Source organism: Symphalangus syndactylus, chromosome 1, assembly GCF_028878055.3.
Source record: "Symphalangus syndactylus isolate Jambi chromosome 1, NHGRI_mSymSyn1-v2.1_pri, whole genome shotgun sequence".
In the NCBI taxonomy this organism is placed as follows: Eukaryota; Metazoa; Chordata; class Mammalia; order Primates; family Hylobatidae; genus Symphalangus; species Symphalangus syndactylus.
In genome coordinates, this window is record NC_072423.2 from 85,453,989 (window position 1) to 85,472,269 (window position 18,281).

Sequence of the window (18,281 nt, forward strand, 5' to 3'; positions counted from 1 at the left end):
AATATCAACTCGTATAAAGGAGGGTACTTAACTCAAAATATCAATTTTAAAACAAAATACTTTTTCAGATGGCAACATATATAACAGATAATTCACATAAAATAAAAAATTAATTATTCTGAAAAATATAAAAAGATATCCAACCTCGTTCACATGAGAAAAGGGCAAACAAAATATATTATTTTTCACTTATAAAAGTAAATTTTAATAAAAGTTTCCTAACTATTAGAATTTAGAGAAATAGTCACTAGATTTGGTAGAAGTAGTATAAATTGGTACAGCCTCTGGAGGGTACCTGAGCAATAAGTATCAAAAGTTATCATTATTATATCCTTTACACAGTTTCCTCTCCAAAATACCTTTTAATCCTACAGATATATTCACAATAATTTACAGTAACATTGTTTGTATTAGTAAAATATTGAAAACAATCTAAATGTCACCAGTGGGTGGGGGAAAGAGTCTGATTAAACAGAGTAATGAATGCAACTGTTCAATAAAATATAATACAAACAATAAAAAGAGTGAGGCTTCTCCATACTGATGGAGACAAATCACCCCCAAAAATGTGAATAATATGTATGAATAAGACATACATTGTCTTTTGTTGCAGGGGGAATAAAGTATATGAACATAATATGTTTTCGAATGCAAGGCAAGTCTTGTACAGCTGGAAGAATAACATGAGCTTGTAACAGTGGTGATCCCCAGGGAAGGAAACTGAAGATCAGAAATCAAGGGAGGAGTGGGGACATGGTTGATACTCCATACACTTTCATATTTCTGAATTTTTACCATAAAATGGTTTGTTGTTTATCCCTCACACTCAAAATGAGAGAAGGTGAGGGTAAGAAATAAAAGCAGGAAGAAAGAAAAAAGAGGCAAGAGAGGAAGAATAAAAGGGAGGAAGAAGGTTAAAAATAAATTATCAGTAGCAGGGCAATTCTCAAAAATGAAAGCAAAAAGTCCCTGCTGGCATTAAGACAAGAATTTTCTTACCCCTGGAGAGCTTAACTTTGCTTCAGCAGAAAATAACTAGCAAATATTGTTTTTCCCAATTACATCTGAGCCCCTGGAACTTCAGGTTCTCCAGGGAGTGGGTATTGATCTCTTATGCCCCAGCTATATACTCACTGATGAGGAGGAACTGAAAAGAGAGACCTTGATCAGCAATCAGTGCCAGTTGCCTAAAGAGAAAGTGTAGGCAACCTCAAAGTAAGTAAAACAAAGCAAATAGCATTTTGTTCAAAGTCTGCCATGTATCATCCCAGTGCATGCTGGAAATTTTGGAACAAAAGGTTACTCAAATCCCCAGCATGTTTCACCCCAAAACCAGGAGGAATTACTTCATCCCTGGTAGTTTGATTCAGGCTGAGTATTACCTGGGAAAGAATATGAATGAACAAATGATTGAATGAATCAGTCAATTGACTGATCAATCGACTGATCAATTAAGCAATCAACACAATATGCCTTTAATGTATTATTTGCATTGTTATTAAAGTCATTTGCTGGGCATATCTTCCATTCCCAGCCCCATGTTGGGAATTTACATAAATTTGCTCACTTAAACCTCACATCACTGCACAACAGACCTTACTTTTTTGCCTTCATTTTTTAACTTTTTATTAGGAAATACAGATTCACAGGAAGTTTCAAAGATAATAGGGAGAAGTCTCATATATCCTTCACTCACTTTTCCCTCAATGGTTCAATCTTACACAATTATAATACGACATCAAAACAGGATTTTGATGCTGGGACAACTGTATGTAAAACTCTATGTCATTTCAAATGTGCGTAGATTTGTGTAGCTACTACTGCAGTTTAGGTACAGACTTGTTTGATCACAGATCTCAGATTCTACATGTCTTCTTTGTGCTACCCCTTCTGGTCATACCACACCCCTTCACTAACCACCCCAACCTCTAGCAATCATCAATCTCTTCCATATTTCCATAGTGTTGTAATTTTGATAATATTTGTAACTGGAATTATATGGTATATGATCTTTTGATGTTGAATTTTTACACTCACAATAATGCCCTTGAAATTCATCCAAGTTTCTGCATATATCAGTAGTTTATTTCTCTTTTATTTTGAGTAATATTCCATAGTATGGATGTACCACAATATGTTAAACCATTCACTTATCATAGGACATTTGATCATTTACAGTTTTTGGCTATTACCAATATAAATGTTATAAAAAATTTTGTACAGGATTTTGTGTGAATAAAAGTTTTATGCAAATATAATTGCCCGCAAGTCCAAGGACTGGGTTGTATAGTAAGTGTATGTCTAGCTATCTACACAACTGCCAGACTGTTTTCCAGAATGGCCACCATTTTCACCAGCAGTGTATGAGAGATCTAGTTACTGTGTCTTTGCCAGCATTTGCTATTGTCATTGCTTTTTCATTTTAGCCATTCTGCAGTGACATCTCACTTGTAGTGTAGTGATATCTCATTTTGTTTTTACTTTGCATTTCCCTAATGGCTAATGATGTTGGACATCTTTTCATCTGCTTATTTACCATCCATATAGCACTTTTTGTAAAATGTCTGTTCATGTCATTCACTCGTTTTCTAATTTGATTTTTTTTTTTAGTTTCAGAGTTTTTATATTCTCTAAATGCATGTCCTTTATCAGATATGGCATTTTAAAATATTTTATTTTAGTCTGTAGTGTGCTTTTTCATCCTCTTTAACAGAGCAAAAGCTTAATTTTAATGAGATTCAATTACTGAGGATTTTTGGGGGGCAGGGGGATTGTTGTTTTGGTGTCATGTCTAAGAATCCTTCACAAGACCCATCCTAAAAATTTTGCCCTGAAGATTTTGTCTTAGATTGCTCTCTAAGAGTTTTAAGGTTTTATATTTCACATTTAAAGCTATGATTCATTTTGAGTTAATTTTTATATAAGGTATGAGGTTTAAGTTGGGGCTCATTTTTTTGCCTATGAATATCCAATTGTCTCATCACTGCTTATTGGAAAAAGGCTTCCTCCATTGAATTGTTTTTGAACCTGCTCAAAAATCAAATGGCTGCACTCGTGTGGATCTATTTGTCAGTTCACTATTTTGTTCCATCTTTGTATCTATCATTCCACCAATATCACAATGTTAATTAGTGTTGATATATAAAAACTCTCAATGTTAAAGTGATTCATCTCATTTTTTCTTCTTTTTTAGAATTCTATCAGCTATTGTAACTTCTTTGCTCTTCCCTATAAATTTAGAATATTCTTTTCCACATACTGAAAATACTATGCTCAGATATTCATTGCACTTGTGTTAAACCTGTACATCAATTTGGGGAGAATAGACACCACTATATTGAGTCATAATTCCCAAAAGCAACATATCTTTATTTAGATCTTCTTTGATTTCTTCCATCAGCATATTATAATTTTCATCATCAAGTACTATACTGGTTTGTTAGATTTATACTTAAGTATTTCATTTTTGAACTATTATCAGTGGTACTGTGTTTATTCCAGTTCCCACATGTTTACTGCTAATATGGAAATACTATTGCTTTTTTATAACTATCTTGTATTCTGTAACTTTTCTAAACTCACTTATTACTTCTAGAAGTTTTTGGTATATTCTTGGAATCTTCTACATATACCATCATGTCATCTACAAATCACAGTTTTATTTCCGCCTTTCTGATCTGTATGACTTTTATGCCTATTCTTCCTTCACTGACTAGAACTTCCCCAGCTATGTTGCATAGCACTGGGGAGAGTGAGAATTCTCTCCCATCTGTTCCCAATTTTAGGGGCAAGCATTCAGTTGGTAACTATTAAGTAGGACGTTAGCTATAGGTTTTTCTGTAGATATTCTTCATCAAGTTGAGGAAGTTGCCCTATTTTCCTCATGTTCTGAGATTTTTTAAATTACGAGTAGATGTTGAATTTCATCAAATTCCTTATGTTCATCTATTTATATGATCCTGTGATTTTTCTCCTTTAGACCTGTAATATACCCCACTTGGTCACTGTGTATAATTTTTTACATATCACTGAATTCTATTTGCTAACATTTTGTTAAAGATTTTTGCATCTATATTCATTAAAAATATTGGGCTATGGTCTTCTTTTTTGTGTGTGCCATTTTGTCTGCTTTCTCTAATAGGGTAACACTGGATTCATAGAATAAGTTGAGAAGTGTTCTTTCCACATCTGTTTTCTGAAAGAAATTGTATAGAATTGAAGTTAATTCTTTTTTAAACATTTAGTGAATTATGCTGTGATACTGTTAAAAGGAAGTGTTTACAACATAAATTCAATTTTCATGGCTGTAGGGCTATTCAAATTATCAATTTCATATGGGTTAGCTTATACTTTTCAATTAATTTATTTATGTCATTTCAGTTGTCAAATTAATATGTGTATAGATGTTTGTAGTTTGTAGTATTCTCTTATTCTCTTTTTGTGTCTGCAGGGTCTGTAGTGATATCCCTGTTTTTCTGGACTTAGTAATTTGCATCTTTTCTCTCTTATCTTGGACAAACCTTCTGGAGGTTTGTCAGTTTTATTGTCTTAAAAACAAGCCTCTCGCTCACAGTTTTCTTTCCATTGTTTTTCTGTATCCAATTCATTGAATTCTGATCTTAGCCTTATTATTATTCTTCTGCTTGCTTTGGATTTGTTTTCTTCTTGTTTTCTACTTTGCTTTTCTTCAACATTTTTGAAGTAGAGGCTTAGATTATTGATTTTAGCCTTTTTCTTTTTTTAATGTAAGCATCTAGTACACTATGATGCCCACTAAACATTGATTTAACTGTACCCCATAAATTTTAAGTACTGTATTTTTATTGTTCAATATTTTGTATTTCCCTTGTGACTGCCTCTTTGACCCAAGGATTGTTTATAAATGTGTTATTTTGTTTCCAAATGCCTGGAGAGTTTCCTGTTACATTTCTGTGTTTTTATCTCCTTCAATTTCTTTGTGGTCAGGAACACACAGTGTGAATTCCATTCTTCTAAAATTATATAGATTATGTACAATCTGTCTTGATATATATTGTGCAAGTGCTGGAAAAAACATGTATTCTACTCATGTGAGGTGGACCGTTCTATAACTATTAATGACATCCTGTTGGTTGATGGTGGGTGTTGGGTTTCTCTATATCCTTGCTGATTTTCAGTCTACATCTTCTATAAACTGCTGAGAAATAAATATTAAATTCTTCAACTATAATTGTATATTTGTCTTTACCTCAATTCAGTTTATTATATTTTCCTTTATATATGTTGTAGCCCACTTGTTTGGTGCCTACAAATTTAGGATTGCTATTTCTTTTTTTTTTTTTTTTTTAGACGCAGAGTCTCGCTCTCTCACCCAGACTGGAGTGCAGTGGCGCGATCTCGGCTCACTGCAAGCTCTGCCTCCCGGGTTCACGCCATTCTCCTGCCTCAGCCTCCCGAGTAGCTGGGACTACAGGCGCCCGCCACCATGCCCGGCTAATTTTTGCATTTTTCGGTAGAGACAGGGTTTCACCGTGTTAGCCAGGATGATCTCGATCTCCTGACCTCGTGATCCGCCCACCTCAGCCTCCCAAAGTGCTGAGATTACAGGCGTGAGCCACCACGCCCGTCCTAGGATTGCTATTTCTTTGTGATGGATTAACATTTTTATTAAGTAATGTCCGTCTTTGTCCTTGGCAACTTTTTTGCTGTGAAATATACTTTGTCTAATATTTATATAGCCATAGTTTCATTCTTTTAATTCGTGTTTGCATGATATATCCTTTCCTTCTTTTTATTTCTAAGCTACATGTGTTACTATATTTGAGGTGAGTTTTTTTGTACACAGAATATAATTGTGTCATTTTTGTTTCCACTCTGCTATATTGTTTCTTTTATTTGTTATTAAATGAAAGAGATATGAAACATCAGAAGGTAAAAAAAAAGTTTAAAGAGTAAATACAACAAACTTTTCTTCTCTTTTGAGTTTTAAAAATTATGTTTGAGAGTTGAAGCAAAAAATGATAACACTGCCTAATGTGGTATTCAGTGTATGTGGAAGAATTGCTTAGGACAATTATAAGTGAGAGAAGGTAAAGAAGTTAAAAAGGAAGTAAGGTTTCCCCACTTCACTCAAACTGATAAAATGGACAGCAGTTATGATTTTACAGGCATACCTCAGAGATATTATGGGTTCAGTTCCAGACCACCTCACTTAGGTGACTATCACAATAAAGCAAGTCACACAAATTTTTTGGTTTCCCAGTGCATATAAAAGTTTACACTATACTGTAGTCTATTAAATGTGCAATAGCATTATGTCTTAAAAAAGTATATGGCTTAATTAAAAAATACTTTATTGCTAAAAGTGCTGACACAGCAACACTAAATGGGCTCATGCTGCTGGAAAATGGTGCTAATAGACTTGCTTAATGAAGGATTACCACAAACCTTTAATCTATTTAAAAAATACAACAATATATGTAAAGCAAAATAAAACAAGGTATGCCCATATAATGCAACACCTAGAGAAGCCACTAAAAATGCTATAAAAAGATATCTAATAAAAACAGTATACAAAAAAAATCACTATAGGTGCACCAAAATGGGATTATAAGAAAAAGTTCAAGTGACCCACAGAAATGCAGGAAAAAGAAAAGAGAGAAACAAGAAAGAAAAACAACAGTTAATTTTAAAAATGGCAGACAATGGCAGACAATTTATATAAATATATAATATACATATATAATATATAAATACATAAATTGTACATTGTTTTCTTCATTTTTAGAACAATAAAAATGTAAAAGTGAAAGTAAAAGCTCAGAAGTTTATACGTTTGGAAAATAATGTTCTTTTTCACCTAATCCCACATCCATGAATAACTGTACTTGAATGTGCTGTGCACACTTTCTGGCAATTATCCATGAATAAATAAAGACAATGGAAGCAAAAGACAGTAGGAGTGAGAGTTTGGTTTTTCAAAGAATCCACAAGCTACATATTTTTTGGTGGCGGGGTGGGGGGGCGTCTTTATTTTCCTTTGAATTGTTATTTTAAGTTCAAGGATATATGTTCACAATGTGCAGGTTTGTTAGACAGTTCCATGTGTGCCATGGTGGTTTCCTACGCAGATCATCTCATCACCTTGGTATTAAGCCCAACATCCATTAGCTAGTCTTCCTGATGCTCTCCCTACACCCACACCCAACGACAGGCCCCAATCTGTGTTGTTCCCTGACATGTGCTTATGTGTTCTCATTATTCAGCTCCCACTTATAAGTGAGAACATGTGGTGTTTGGTTTTCTGTTCCTGTGTTAATTTGCTGAGGATAATGGCTTCCAACTCCATCCATGTTTCTGCAAAGGACAAAATCTTGTTCCTTGTCCACTAGTATGTCATGGTGTGTATTACCACATTTTCTTTATCGGGTCTATCATTGATGGGCATTTGGGTTGATCCATGTCTTTGCTATTGTGATTAGTGCTGCAATGAACTTAAGTGTGCAAGTATCTTTATAATAGAATGATTTATATTCCTCTGGGTATATACTCAGTAATGGGATTGCTGGGTCAAATGGTATTTCTGCCTGTAGGTCTTTGAGTGATCATCACACTAACTTCCACAATAGTTAAACTGATTTACACTCCCACCAACAGTATAAAAGCATTCCTTTTTCTCTGCAACCTCACCAACATCTGTTGTTTTTTGACTTTTTAATAATTGCCATTCTGATTGGCATAAAATGCTATCTCAATGTGGTTTTGATTTGCATTTTGTTAGTGATCAGTGATATTGAGCTGTTTTTCATGTTTATTGGCCGCATGTATGTCTTTTTTTGAGAAGTGTCTGTTCACGTCCTTTGCCCCCTTTTTAAAGGGGTTGTTTGTTTTTTGCTTGTAAATTTAAGTTCCTTGTAGACTGGATGTTAGATCTTTGTCAGATGTATAGACTGCAAAAATTTTCTCCAATTCTTTCGATTGTCTGTTCACTCTGATGATAGTTTCTTTTGCTGTGCAAAAGCTCTTTAGTTTAACTGGATTCCACTTGTCAATTTTTGCTTTTGCTGAAATTGGTTTTGCTTTTGGTGTTTTCTTCATGAAATAGTTGCCCATGCTTATCTCCTGAATGGTACTGTCTAGATTTTCTTCTAGAGTTTTTGGTAGTTTGGGGTTTTACATTTAAGTCTTTAATCCATCTTGAGTTTATTTTTGTATAGGGTGTAAGGAAGGGGTCCAGTTTCAATTTTCTGCATATGGCTATTTATGCTTGTTTTTGTCAGGTTTGTCAAAAATCAGATGGTTGTATAGGTGTGCAGTCTTATTTCTGAGTTCTCTATTTTGTTCCATTGGTCTATGTGACTGGTTTTGTTTGTTTGTTTGTTTGTTTTTACCAATACCATGATGTTTGGGTTACTAGGGCCTTGTAGTATAGATTAAAGTCAGGTAGGGTGATACCTCCAGCTTTGTTCTGTTTGCTTAGCATTGTCTTGGCTATTCTGGCTCTTTTTTGGTTCCATATGAATTTTAAAATGGTTTCTTCTAATTCTGTGAAGAGTTTCAATGGTAGTGTAATGGTAATAGCATTGAATATATAAATTGGGCAGTATGACCATTTTCATAATATTGATTCTTCCTACCCATGAGCATAGAATATTCTTCCATCTGTTTGTGTTCTCTTTGATTTCCTTGAGCAGTGGTTCCTAGTTCTCCTTGAAGAGTTCCTTCACTTCCTTTATTACCTGTGTTCCTAGGTATTTTGTTATCTTTGTAGCAATTGTGAATGGGACTTTATTCATGATTTGGCTCTCTGCTTGCCTTTTGTTGGTGTATAGGAATGCTTGTGACTTTTGCACATTGATTTTGTATCCTGAGACTTTGCTGAAGTTGCTTATCAGAATAAGAAACTTTTGGGCTGAGACGATGGGGTTTTTTAGATGTAGAATAATGTCATCTGCAAATAAAGACAATTTGACTTCCTCTCTTCCTATTTGAATACACTTTATTATTTTTTTCTTGACTGATTGCCCTGGCCAGAACTTCCAATAGTATATTAAATAGGAGTGGTGAGAGAGGGCATCCTTGTCTTGTGCCAGTTTTCAGGAACATTTCCAGCTTTTGCCCATTCAGTATAATATTGGCTGTAGATTTGTTACATATGGCTTTACTATTTTGAGGTATTCTCCTTCAATACCTAGTTTATTGAGAGCTTCTAACATGAAGAGATGTTGATTATTGAAGGCCTTTTCTGCATCTATTGAGATAATTATGCAGTTTTTGTCTTTAGTTCTGTTTATGTAATGAATTACATTTATTGATTTGCATACATTAAACCAACCTTGCATCCCAGGGATGAAGCCTACTTGATTGTGGTGGATAAGCTTTTTGATGTGCTGCTGGATTCAATTTGCCAGTATTTTATCGAGGATTTTTACATTAATGTTCATCAGGGCTATTGGCCTGAAGTTTTCTTTTGTTGTTGTATCTCTGCCAGGTTTTGATATCAGGATGATGCTGGCTTTATAAAATGAGTTATGGAGGAATCTCTCTTTTCAATCATTTGGAATAGTTTCAGTAGAAATGGTACCAGCTCCTCTTTGTACCTCTGGGAGAATTCGTCTGTAAATCTGTTTGGTCCTGGGTTTTGTTGTTGCTGTTGTTGTTGGTAGGCTATTTATACTGCCTCAATTTCAGAACTTCTTATTGGTATATTCAGGGATTCAATTTCTTCCTGGTTCAGTCTCAGGAGGGTGTTACATGTCCAGGAATTTATCCATTTCTTCTAGATTTTCTAGTTTATGTGCATAGAGGTGTTTATAGTATTCTCTGATGGTTGTTTGTATCCCTGTGGGGTCAGTGGTGATATCCCCTTTATCATTTCTGAGTGTGTCTATTTTATTCTTCACTCTTTTCTTCCTTATTAGTCTAGCTAGTGGTCTACCTATTTTATCAATTTTTTTTCAAAGAACCAGGTCCTGGATTCACTGATTTTTTGAAGGCTTTTTTTTAATGTCTCCATCTCCTTCAGTTCTGCTCTGATCTTGGTTATTTCTTGTCTTCTGCTAGCTTTGGGGTTTGTTTCCTTTTGGTTCTCTAGTTTGTTTAATCACGATGTTAGGTTGTACATTTGAGATCTTTCTAGCCTTTTGATATGGTCATTTAGTGCTATAAATTTCCCTTTTAACACCACTTTAGCTGCATCTCAGAGATTCTGGTACATCATCTCTTTGTTCTCATTAGATTCAAAGAACTTCCTGATTTCTGCCTTGATTTCATTACTTACCCAGGAGTCATTCAGGAGCAGGTTGTTCAATTTCCATGTAGTTGTGTGATTTTGAGTGAATTTCTTAGTCCTTGATTCTAATTTGATTGCACTGTCGTCTGAGAGACTGTTATGATTTCAGTTATTTTGCATTTGCTGAGGAGTGTTTTGCTTCTGATTATGTGATCAATTTCAGCATAAGTGCCATGTGGCAATTAGAAGAATGTAGGTCTCTAAGAACTCGCTTTATGAATCTGGATGCTCTTGTGTTGGGTGCATATATATTTAGAACAGTTAGCTCTTTTTCTTTAATTGAATCCTTTACCATTATCTAATGCTGTTCTTTGTCTTTTTTTTTCTGAGTTGGCTTAAAGTCTGTTTTTTCAGAAACTAGGATTGTGGCCCCTGCTTTTTTCTGTTTTACATTTGCTTGGTAAATTTTCCTCCATCCCTTTATTTTGAGCCTATGTGTGTCTTTGCATATGAGATGGGTCTCTGAAAGACAGCATATCGGTGGGCCTTGACCTTATCCAGTTTTCCATTCTGTGTCTTTTAATTGGGACATTTAGCCCATTTACATTTAAGGTTAATATTGTTATGTATGAATTTGATCCTGTCATCATGATGTTAATTGGTCATTTTCCAGATTTGTCTATGTGGTTACTTCATAGTGTCACTGGTTAGTGTACTTCAGTGTGTTTTCGTAGTGGCTGGTAACAGTTTTTCCTTTCCATATTTAGTGCTTCCTTCTGGAGCTCTTGTAAGGCAAGCCTGGTGGTGATGAATTCCCTCAGCATTTGCTGGTCTAAAAAGGATCTTTTTAGGCCAGGCATAATGGCTCATGCCTGTAAACCCATCACTTTGGGAGGCCAAGGTGGGCAGATCACCTGAGATCAGGAGTTTGAGAACAGCCTGGCCAAAATGGAGAAACCCCGTCTCTACTAAAACTACAAAAATTAGCCGGACCTGGTGATATTTACCTGCAATCCCAGCTACCCAGGAGGCTGAGGCAGGAGAATAGTTGGAACCAGAGAGGCAGAGGCTGCAGTGAGCTGAGATTGTACCACTGCACTCCAGCCTGGGTGACAGAGCAAGACTCTGTCTCAAAAAAAAACACCAACAAAAAAAAACACCTTTTTTTTTTTTACTTTAAGTTCTGGGCCAAAAATCATCTTATTTCTCCTTCACTTATGAAGCTTAGTTCAGCTAGATTTGAAATTCTGGGTTGGAAATGGTTTTCTTTGAGAATGTTGAATATTGGCCACCAATCTCTTCTGGCTTGTAGGGTTTCTGCTGAGAGATCCACTGTTAGTTTGATTGGCTTCCCTTTGTAGGTGACCTATCCTTTCTCTCTGGCTGCCTTGAACATTTTTTCCTTCATTTCATCCTAAGAGAATCTGAAAATTATGTGTCTTGGGATTGGTCTTGTGGAGTATCTCAATGGCATTCTCTGAATTTCCTGAATTTGAATGTTGGCCTGTCTTGCTAGGTTGGGGAAGTTCTCCTGGATGATATCATGAAGTATGTTTTCCAAATTGGTTTTGTTCTCCTCATCTCTTTCAGGTACCCCAACTAGTCATAGGTTTGGTCTTTTCACATAATCCCATATTTCTTGGAGGTTTCCTTTGCTCCTTTTCCTTCTTGTTTCTCTATTTTTGTCTGTCTGTCTTATTTTAGAAAGATAGTCTTCATACTCTGAGATTCTTTCCTCCAATTAGTCTATTCTACTATTAATACTTGTTATTGCATTATGAAGTTCTCATGTTGTGCTTTTCAGCTCCATCAGGTCAGTTATGTTCCTCTCTAAACTGGCTATTCTGGTTATCACCTCCTGTATTGTTTTATTGAGTTCTTAATTTCTTTGCATTGGATTACAGCATTCTCCTTTAGTTCAACAAAGTTTGTTATTACTCATCTTCTGAAGCCTACTTCTGTCAGTTCAACCATCTCAGCCTCAGCCCAGTTCTGTGCCCTTGTTGGAGAGGTATTGCAGGCATTGAGAGGAGAAGAGGCACTCTGGTTTTTTTGAATTTTCAGTGTTTTTGAGTTAATTATTTCTCATCTTTGTGGGCTTATTTACTTTCAATGTTTGAGGCTGCTGATCTTTCAATGGGATTTTTTGTGGGGTCTTTTTTGTTGATGTTGTTGTTTTCTGTTTGTTTTACCTTTAACAACCAGGCCACTTGTCTGTAAGGCTGCTGCAGTTTGCTGGGGGTCTGTTCCAGATCCCAGTTGCCTCCGTTTTTCCCAAACCTGTAGGTATCACCAATGAGGACTGTGAGAAAGCAAAGATGGTAGCCTGCTCCTTCCTCTGGAAGGTCCATCCCAGGGGGGTACTGACCTGTTGTTGGCCCAAGTGCTTTTGTAGGGGGTGTCTGGAGACCCCTGTTGGGAGGTCTCACCCAGTCAGAAGGGACAGGCTCAGGGACCCACATAAAGAAGCAGTCTGACTGTTTTCTGCTAAAGCAGGTGTGTTGTGTTGGGGGGACCCTTCCTTGTCTGGACCACCTGGACTCTCTAAAGCCAGCAGGGTGGGAAGGCTGAGTCGAACAAACTACAGAGATGATGGCCAGCTCTCCACGTGGGGGCTCTATCTCAGGGAGAGATCAGAGTTCTGTTCGTATAACTCCGGCTGGAGTTGCTGAAACTCCCACAGGGAGGCCCTGCCCAGCAAGGAGGGACAGATCAAGGTTCTACTCAAAGAAGCAGTCTGGCCACAATCTGGCAACAGCTCTGCTATGTTATGGGAGACCCCTCCTTGACCAGACTACATGTACTCTCCAGAGCCGACAGGCTGGAACAGCAGAGCTGACCAAACTGCAGAGATGGTGGCTACCCCTCCCTGCCTCCCAGGAACTCTATCCTATCTCAGGCAGTCTCCAGCCTGTTTCCTTTGGCTTGCTGGAATTCTAAGCCAGTGGGCCTTAACTTGTGAGGTGCTACAAAATGGCACTGCTTGGCTCCCTAGATTCAGCTGCCTTCTTAAGGGAATGTTCAAACATGTCTTTCATATTGCCAGAATTCCTGGGACCTGAGTATGTAAAATTCCCGGGTCTCTGCATGCGCCTGAGTGGCTGGTCTGCTGTGATGACTCCACACAGCTTTGTGGATTAGATCCAAGGCCATGGTGGCATGGGCTCCTGAGGGGATCTCCTGATCTGTGGGATGCAGAGATCCATGAGAGAAGCATGGTTTTCCAGGTGGGGTTGCAAAATCACTCACCACTTCCCTTAGCTGGAGATGGGGATTCTCTTGGCTCCACGCTGCTCCAGGGTGGGCCATCACCCCACCCCACATTTTTTCATACTCCGTGGGTCAGGTTGTTTGCCTAGTCAGCCCCAGTATGAGAACCTGGATATTTCAGTTGAGGGTGTTGAATTCATTTGCCGCTTTCCTTCCTCTCTGTGAGTGCTACAGACCACAGCTCCTTCTAATTGGCCATCTTTTTTTTCCCCACAATCTACATATTTTTCTACAACTTGCTTTTCTTTTCTGACTCCAGAGAGTATATATTTATTTCACTGCTTTAGACTATGTATTAATAAATAATACAAATCTACTAAAATTTATACAATTCTATCTTCCAATTTTGCTATTAGAAAGTTGTTCTTAATTAAAAATACAAGTTACATAACATTATATTGTACATACTATAAACAATCTAATGAACATTAATTAACTTCTAGGTAAGTTCTGTGATCCCCATTGCACAAAGAAAGTAAGTGGGACTAAAGGGAGTTCTATCCTTTTTTCTATTAATTGGTGAGACAATAATTCAAAACCAGGGCTACTTATTTCCTTTCTACTGCAAAATGTTGCATCTAAATGAAGCCTGAGAAACCCAGCACTACCCACTTGTTAGGCATGTTTGAAATGCTTGAGTAGTTGGCCATTTTCCTTGTAGCATTTATTTGATCAGAAAACACCTCAACGTAGATGAAACAAAATATTTTATACTAAACCAACCTACAATTAGCTCAACATAAACCCAGAAATGTACAGATTCTGTATGAAGGGGTAGGTGGTGGGGCTTGTATTAGTTTCCTTAGTCCTTGAAAAGAATCCTCATAATTTCATATTATTTTATTTCAATCCAGATAACTAAAGTCAAAAATGATATAATAAATGTCATTACTCTGTCAAAATTCTAGCTTAAATGGACCTCTCGCCTATTCTAACAAGTGTTTATCACAATGAAAGAAAGACTCCTTGAAAGGGCTGCATTTCTTTCATTTTACAGTAAATTTACCCTAGGAAAAAGCTTATACCAGCTTATTATATCTCAGACCTCACTAAATGTTTAATTGAAGAGAATTATTTCTTGTTTCTTGTTCCTGCACTACATAATTTTTGTAATAAGCAATAGAAAATATAAGGCCATTTCTCAGACATCCATTATATAACAGGGTTATTATACTTGTAAAGAATATCACCTAGATGGAAGTTGCATTCTAAGAATACTAGTAGAAAGACACTTTGAAGCCTTCAGACATATGTGAACATGAACATATTTTGGGAAATTGCTCTCTAATTGATTCTACTAATTTCAAGAACTAGAAAGAGAAATAAAATGATAAGTGGCTGTGAATAATTATGTTTCTAAAAAGGTATAAAATTACATTTTAACGTTATTTAAAATAAATACGAATACCTGTTTAAAATAGTGAAAAAAATGCTTATCTATGTTTCTAAGAACCACGCACATTAGAAGTCAGTCTTCTTCTAAGAAAATCTTCTCCATTTTGAAGATAAATCTGTTTCATCTTTCATCGAGTAACTCTCTTTACTTGATGATTATAATTTTTTTTAATTTGGAAATAACACTATTGTATTTGTTATGAAAAGTCAAATTGAAAAAAGTGACTTAAAATATACAGCCATTTTATTGCAAAAAGTCACAAGGATTTTCTTTCTTTTCTGGGTCCTTCTCTTGGTCCTTTCTAGACTTTTGGTAGTCATGGCTCGAGGAAACAGCACTGAAGTGACTGAATTCCATCTTCTGGGATTTGGTGTCCAACACGAATTTCGGCATGTCCTTTTCATTGTACTTCTTATCTATGTGACCTCCCTGATAGGAAATATTGGAATGATCTTACTCATCAAGACCGATTCCAGACTTCAAACACCCATGTACTTTTTTCTACAACATTTGGCTTTTGTTGATATCTGTTATACTTCTGCTATCACTCCCAAGATGCTCCAAAGCTTCACAAAAGAAAATAATTTGATATCATTTCGGGGCTGAGTGATACAATTCTTAGTTTATGCAACATTTGCAACCAGTGACTGTTACCTCCTGGCTATTATGGCAATGGATCGTTATGTTGCCATCTGTAAGCCCCTTCGCTATCCCATGATCATGTCCCAAACAGTCTACATCGAATTGGTAGCTGGTTCATATATTATGGGCTCAATAAATGCCTCTGTACATACAGGTTTTACGTTTTCACTGTCCTTCTGCAAGTCCAATAAAATCAATCACTTTTTCTGTGATGGTCCCCCAATTCTTGCCCTTTCATGCTCCAACATTGACATCAACATCATTCTAGATGTTGTCTTTGTGGGATTTAACTTGATGTTCACTGGGTTGGTCATCATCTTTTCCTACATCTACATTATGGTTACCATCCTGAAGATGTCTTCTACTGCTGGGAGGAAAAAATCCTTCTCCACATGTGCCTCACACCTGACAGCAGTAACCATTTTCTATGGGACACTCTCTTACATGTACTTACAGCCTCAGTCTAATAATTCTCAGGAGAATATGAAAGTAGCCTCTATATTTTATGGCACTGTTATTCCCATGTTGAATCCTTTAATCTATAGCTTGAGAAATAAGGAAGTAAAAGAAGCTTTAAAAGTGATAGGAAAAAAGTTTTGTTAAATTAGACACAGTTGTTAAAATTCAACACAGCAAAGCATCCAGCACAGCTAATCTGCCAAAACTTGATATTTCTAAAATAGGGAGCATGTAGGAAAATCTCAAATTAACCATCTAACATCACACCTAGAGCAATTAGAAAAATAAAAACCAACCAATCTCAAACCTAGCAGAAGGAAAGAAATAACTAAAATCAGAACAAAACTGAACAAAATTGAGACCCAAAAATCCATACGAAGAATCAATGAAACCAAAACTTGTCTTCTATTTTGAAATAATCAATAAGATTGGTAGGCTTCTACCTAGATTCACAAAGGAAAAAAAGGAAAGATCCAAATAAGCACAAGCAGAAAGGACAAAGGTGACATTATAACCAATCCCACAGAAATACAAAAGATCCTCAGAGACTATTATGAACACTTCTATGCAAATAAACTAGAAAATCTAGAGGAAATAGATAAATTCCCAGGAACACACAACCTCCCAAGATTTAATCAGGAAGAAATTGAAACCCTGAATGAATCAATATCAAGTTCTGAAGTGGAAGCTAAGTGCCATCCAAAAGGGGGCCCAGACAAGACAAATTTGGAGTCAAATTCTACTAGATGTAAAAAGAAGAGCTGATACCAATGCTATTGAAACTATTTCAAAATATTGAAGAGGAGGAACTCTTTTGTAACTCATTCTACGAAGCCACAATTACCCTGATACCAAAACTTAGCAAAGACAAAACAAAAACAAAATAAAACTACAGGCAAATATCCCGATGAACATAGATGCAAAGCCAACAATGAAATACTAGCAAATCGAATTGAACAGCACATCAAAAGTTAATTTACCATGATCAAGTAGGCTTCATTCTTGGGATGCAAGTTTGGCTCAAAATATGCAAATTATTAAATCTAATTCACCACATCAATAGGATTTAAAACAAAAACCATATGATCATCTCAATAGATGCAGGAAAATTCTTCAATAAAATCCTACACCCCTGTATAATAAGAAACCCTCAACAAACTAGGCATCAAAGCAACATATCTCAAAATAAGTGCCATCTATGACAAATTCACAGCCAACATTATAATGAATGAGCAAAAACTGGAAGCATTCCCCCTTGAGAACTAGAACAAGACAGGGATGCTCACTCTCACCATTCCTATTAAATGTAGCACTGGAAGGATTAAGTAGAGTAACTAGACAAGAGAAAGAAACAAAAGGCATCCAAATAGAAAAAGAATCAAACTATCTCTCTTTGTGGACAACATGATTCTATATCTAGAAAACTCCAGACTCTGCCAAAAGACTCCTGAAACTGATAAATGACATTAGTAAACTTTTAAGTTACAAAATCAATATACAAAAATTAGTAGCATTTTCATACACCAATAAAGTTCAAGCTGAAAGCCAAATTTAAGAACGCAATCCCATTTACAATAGCCACCAAAAAAAAATAAAATACCTAGGAATACATCTAACCAAGGAGATGAAATATCTCTACAAAGAGAATTACAAAATATTGCCCAAAGAAATCAGACTGACACAAACAAATGAAAAAGCAGTCCATGCTCATGGATAAGAATAATCAATATCATTAAAATGGCCATACTATCCCAAATAATCTACAAATTCAACGCTATTTCTCTCAAACTACCAATACCATTTTTTTTTTACAGAATTAGAAAAACTATTCTAAAATTTAAGTGAAACCACAAAAGAGCCCAAATAGCCAAAGCAATTCTTAGCAAAAAGAACAAAACTGGAGACATCACATTACCCACTTCAAAACATACTATAAGGCTACAGTAACCAAAACAGCATGATACTAGTACAAAAACAGAAATATAGACCCCGTGGAACAGAATAGAGAACCTAGAAACAAAGCCATCCACATACAGCCATCTGATCTGTGATGAAGTCAACAGAAGTAAGCAATGGAGAAAGGACTTCCTATTTAATAAATTGTGCTGGGATAACTGGCTAGCTAGCCATATGCCAAAAAATGAAACCGGACCCTACCTTTCACCAGACACAAAAGCTAATTCAAGATAGGTTAAAGATTTAAATGTAAGACCTCAAACTATAGAAATCTTAGAAGAAAACCAGGGAAATGTCATTCTGGACATCAGCCTTGGGAAAGAATTTATGACTAAGTCCTCAAAAGCA

At 36.0% G+C, this 18,281-nt stretch overlaps 1 protein-coding gene across 1 annotated transcript; it reads left to right on the forward strand.

Annotated features, from left to right (window-relative positions):
• The first annotated feature begins 15,194 nt into the window (after positions 1 to 15,194).
• On the forward strand, positions 15,195 to 16,121 carry LOC129488611 (putative olfactory receptor 5AK3). The gene is given in 1 exon segment (XM_055291048.2): positions 15,195 to 16,121. A coding segment is annotated over 1 exon segment (927 nt).
• Positions 16,122 to 18,281: the final 2,160 nt, after the last annotated feature.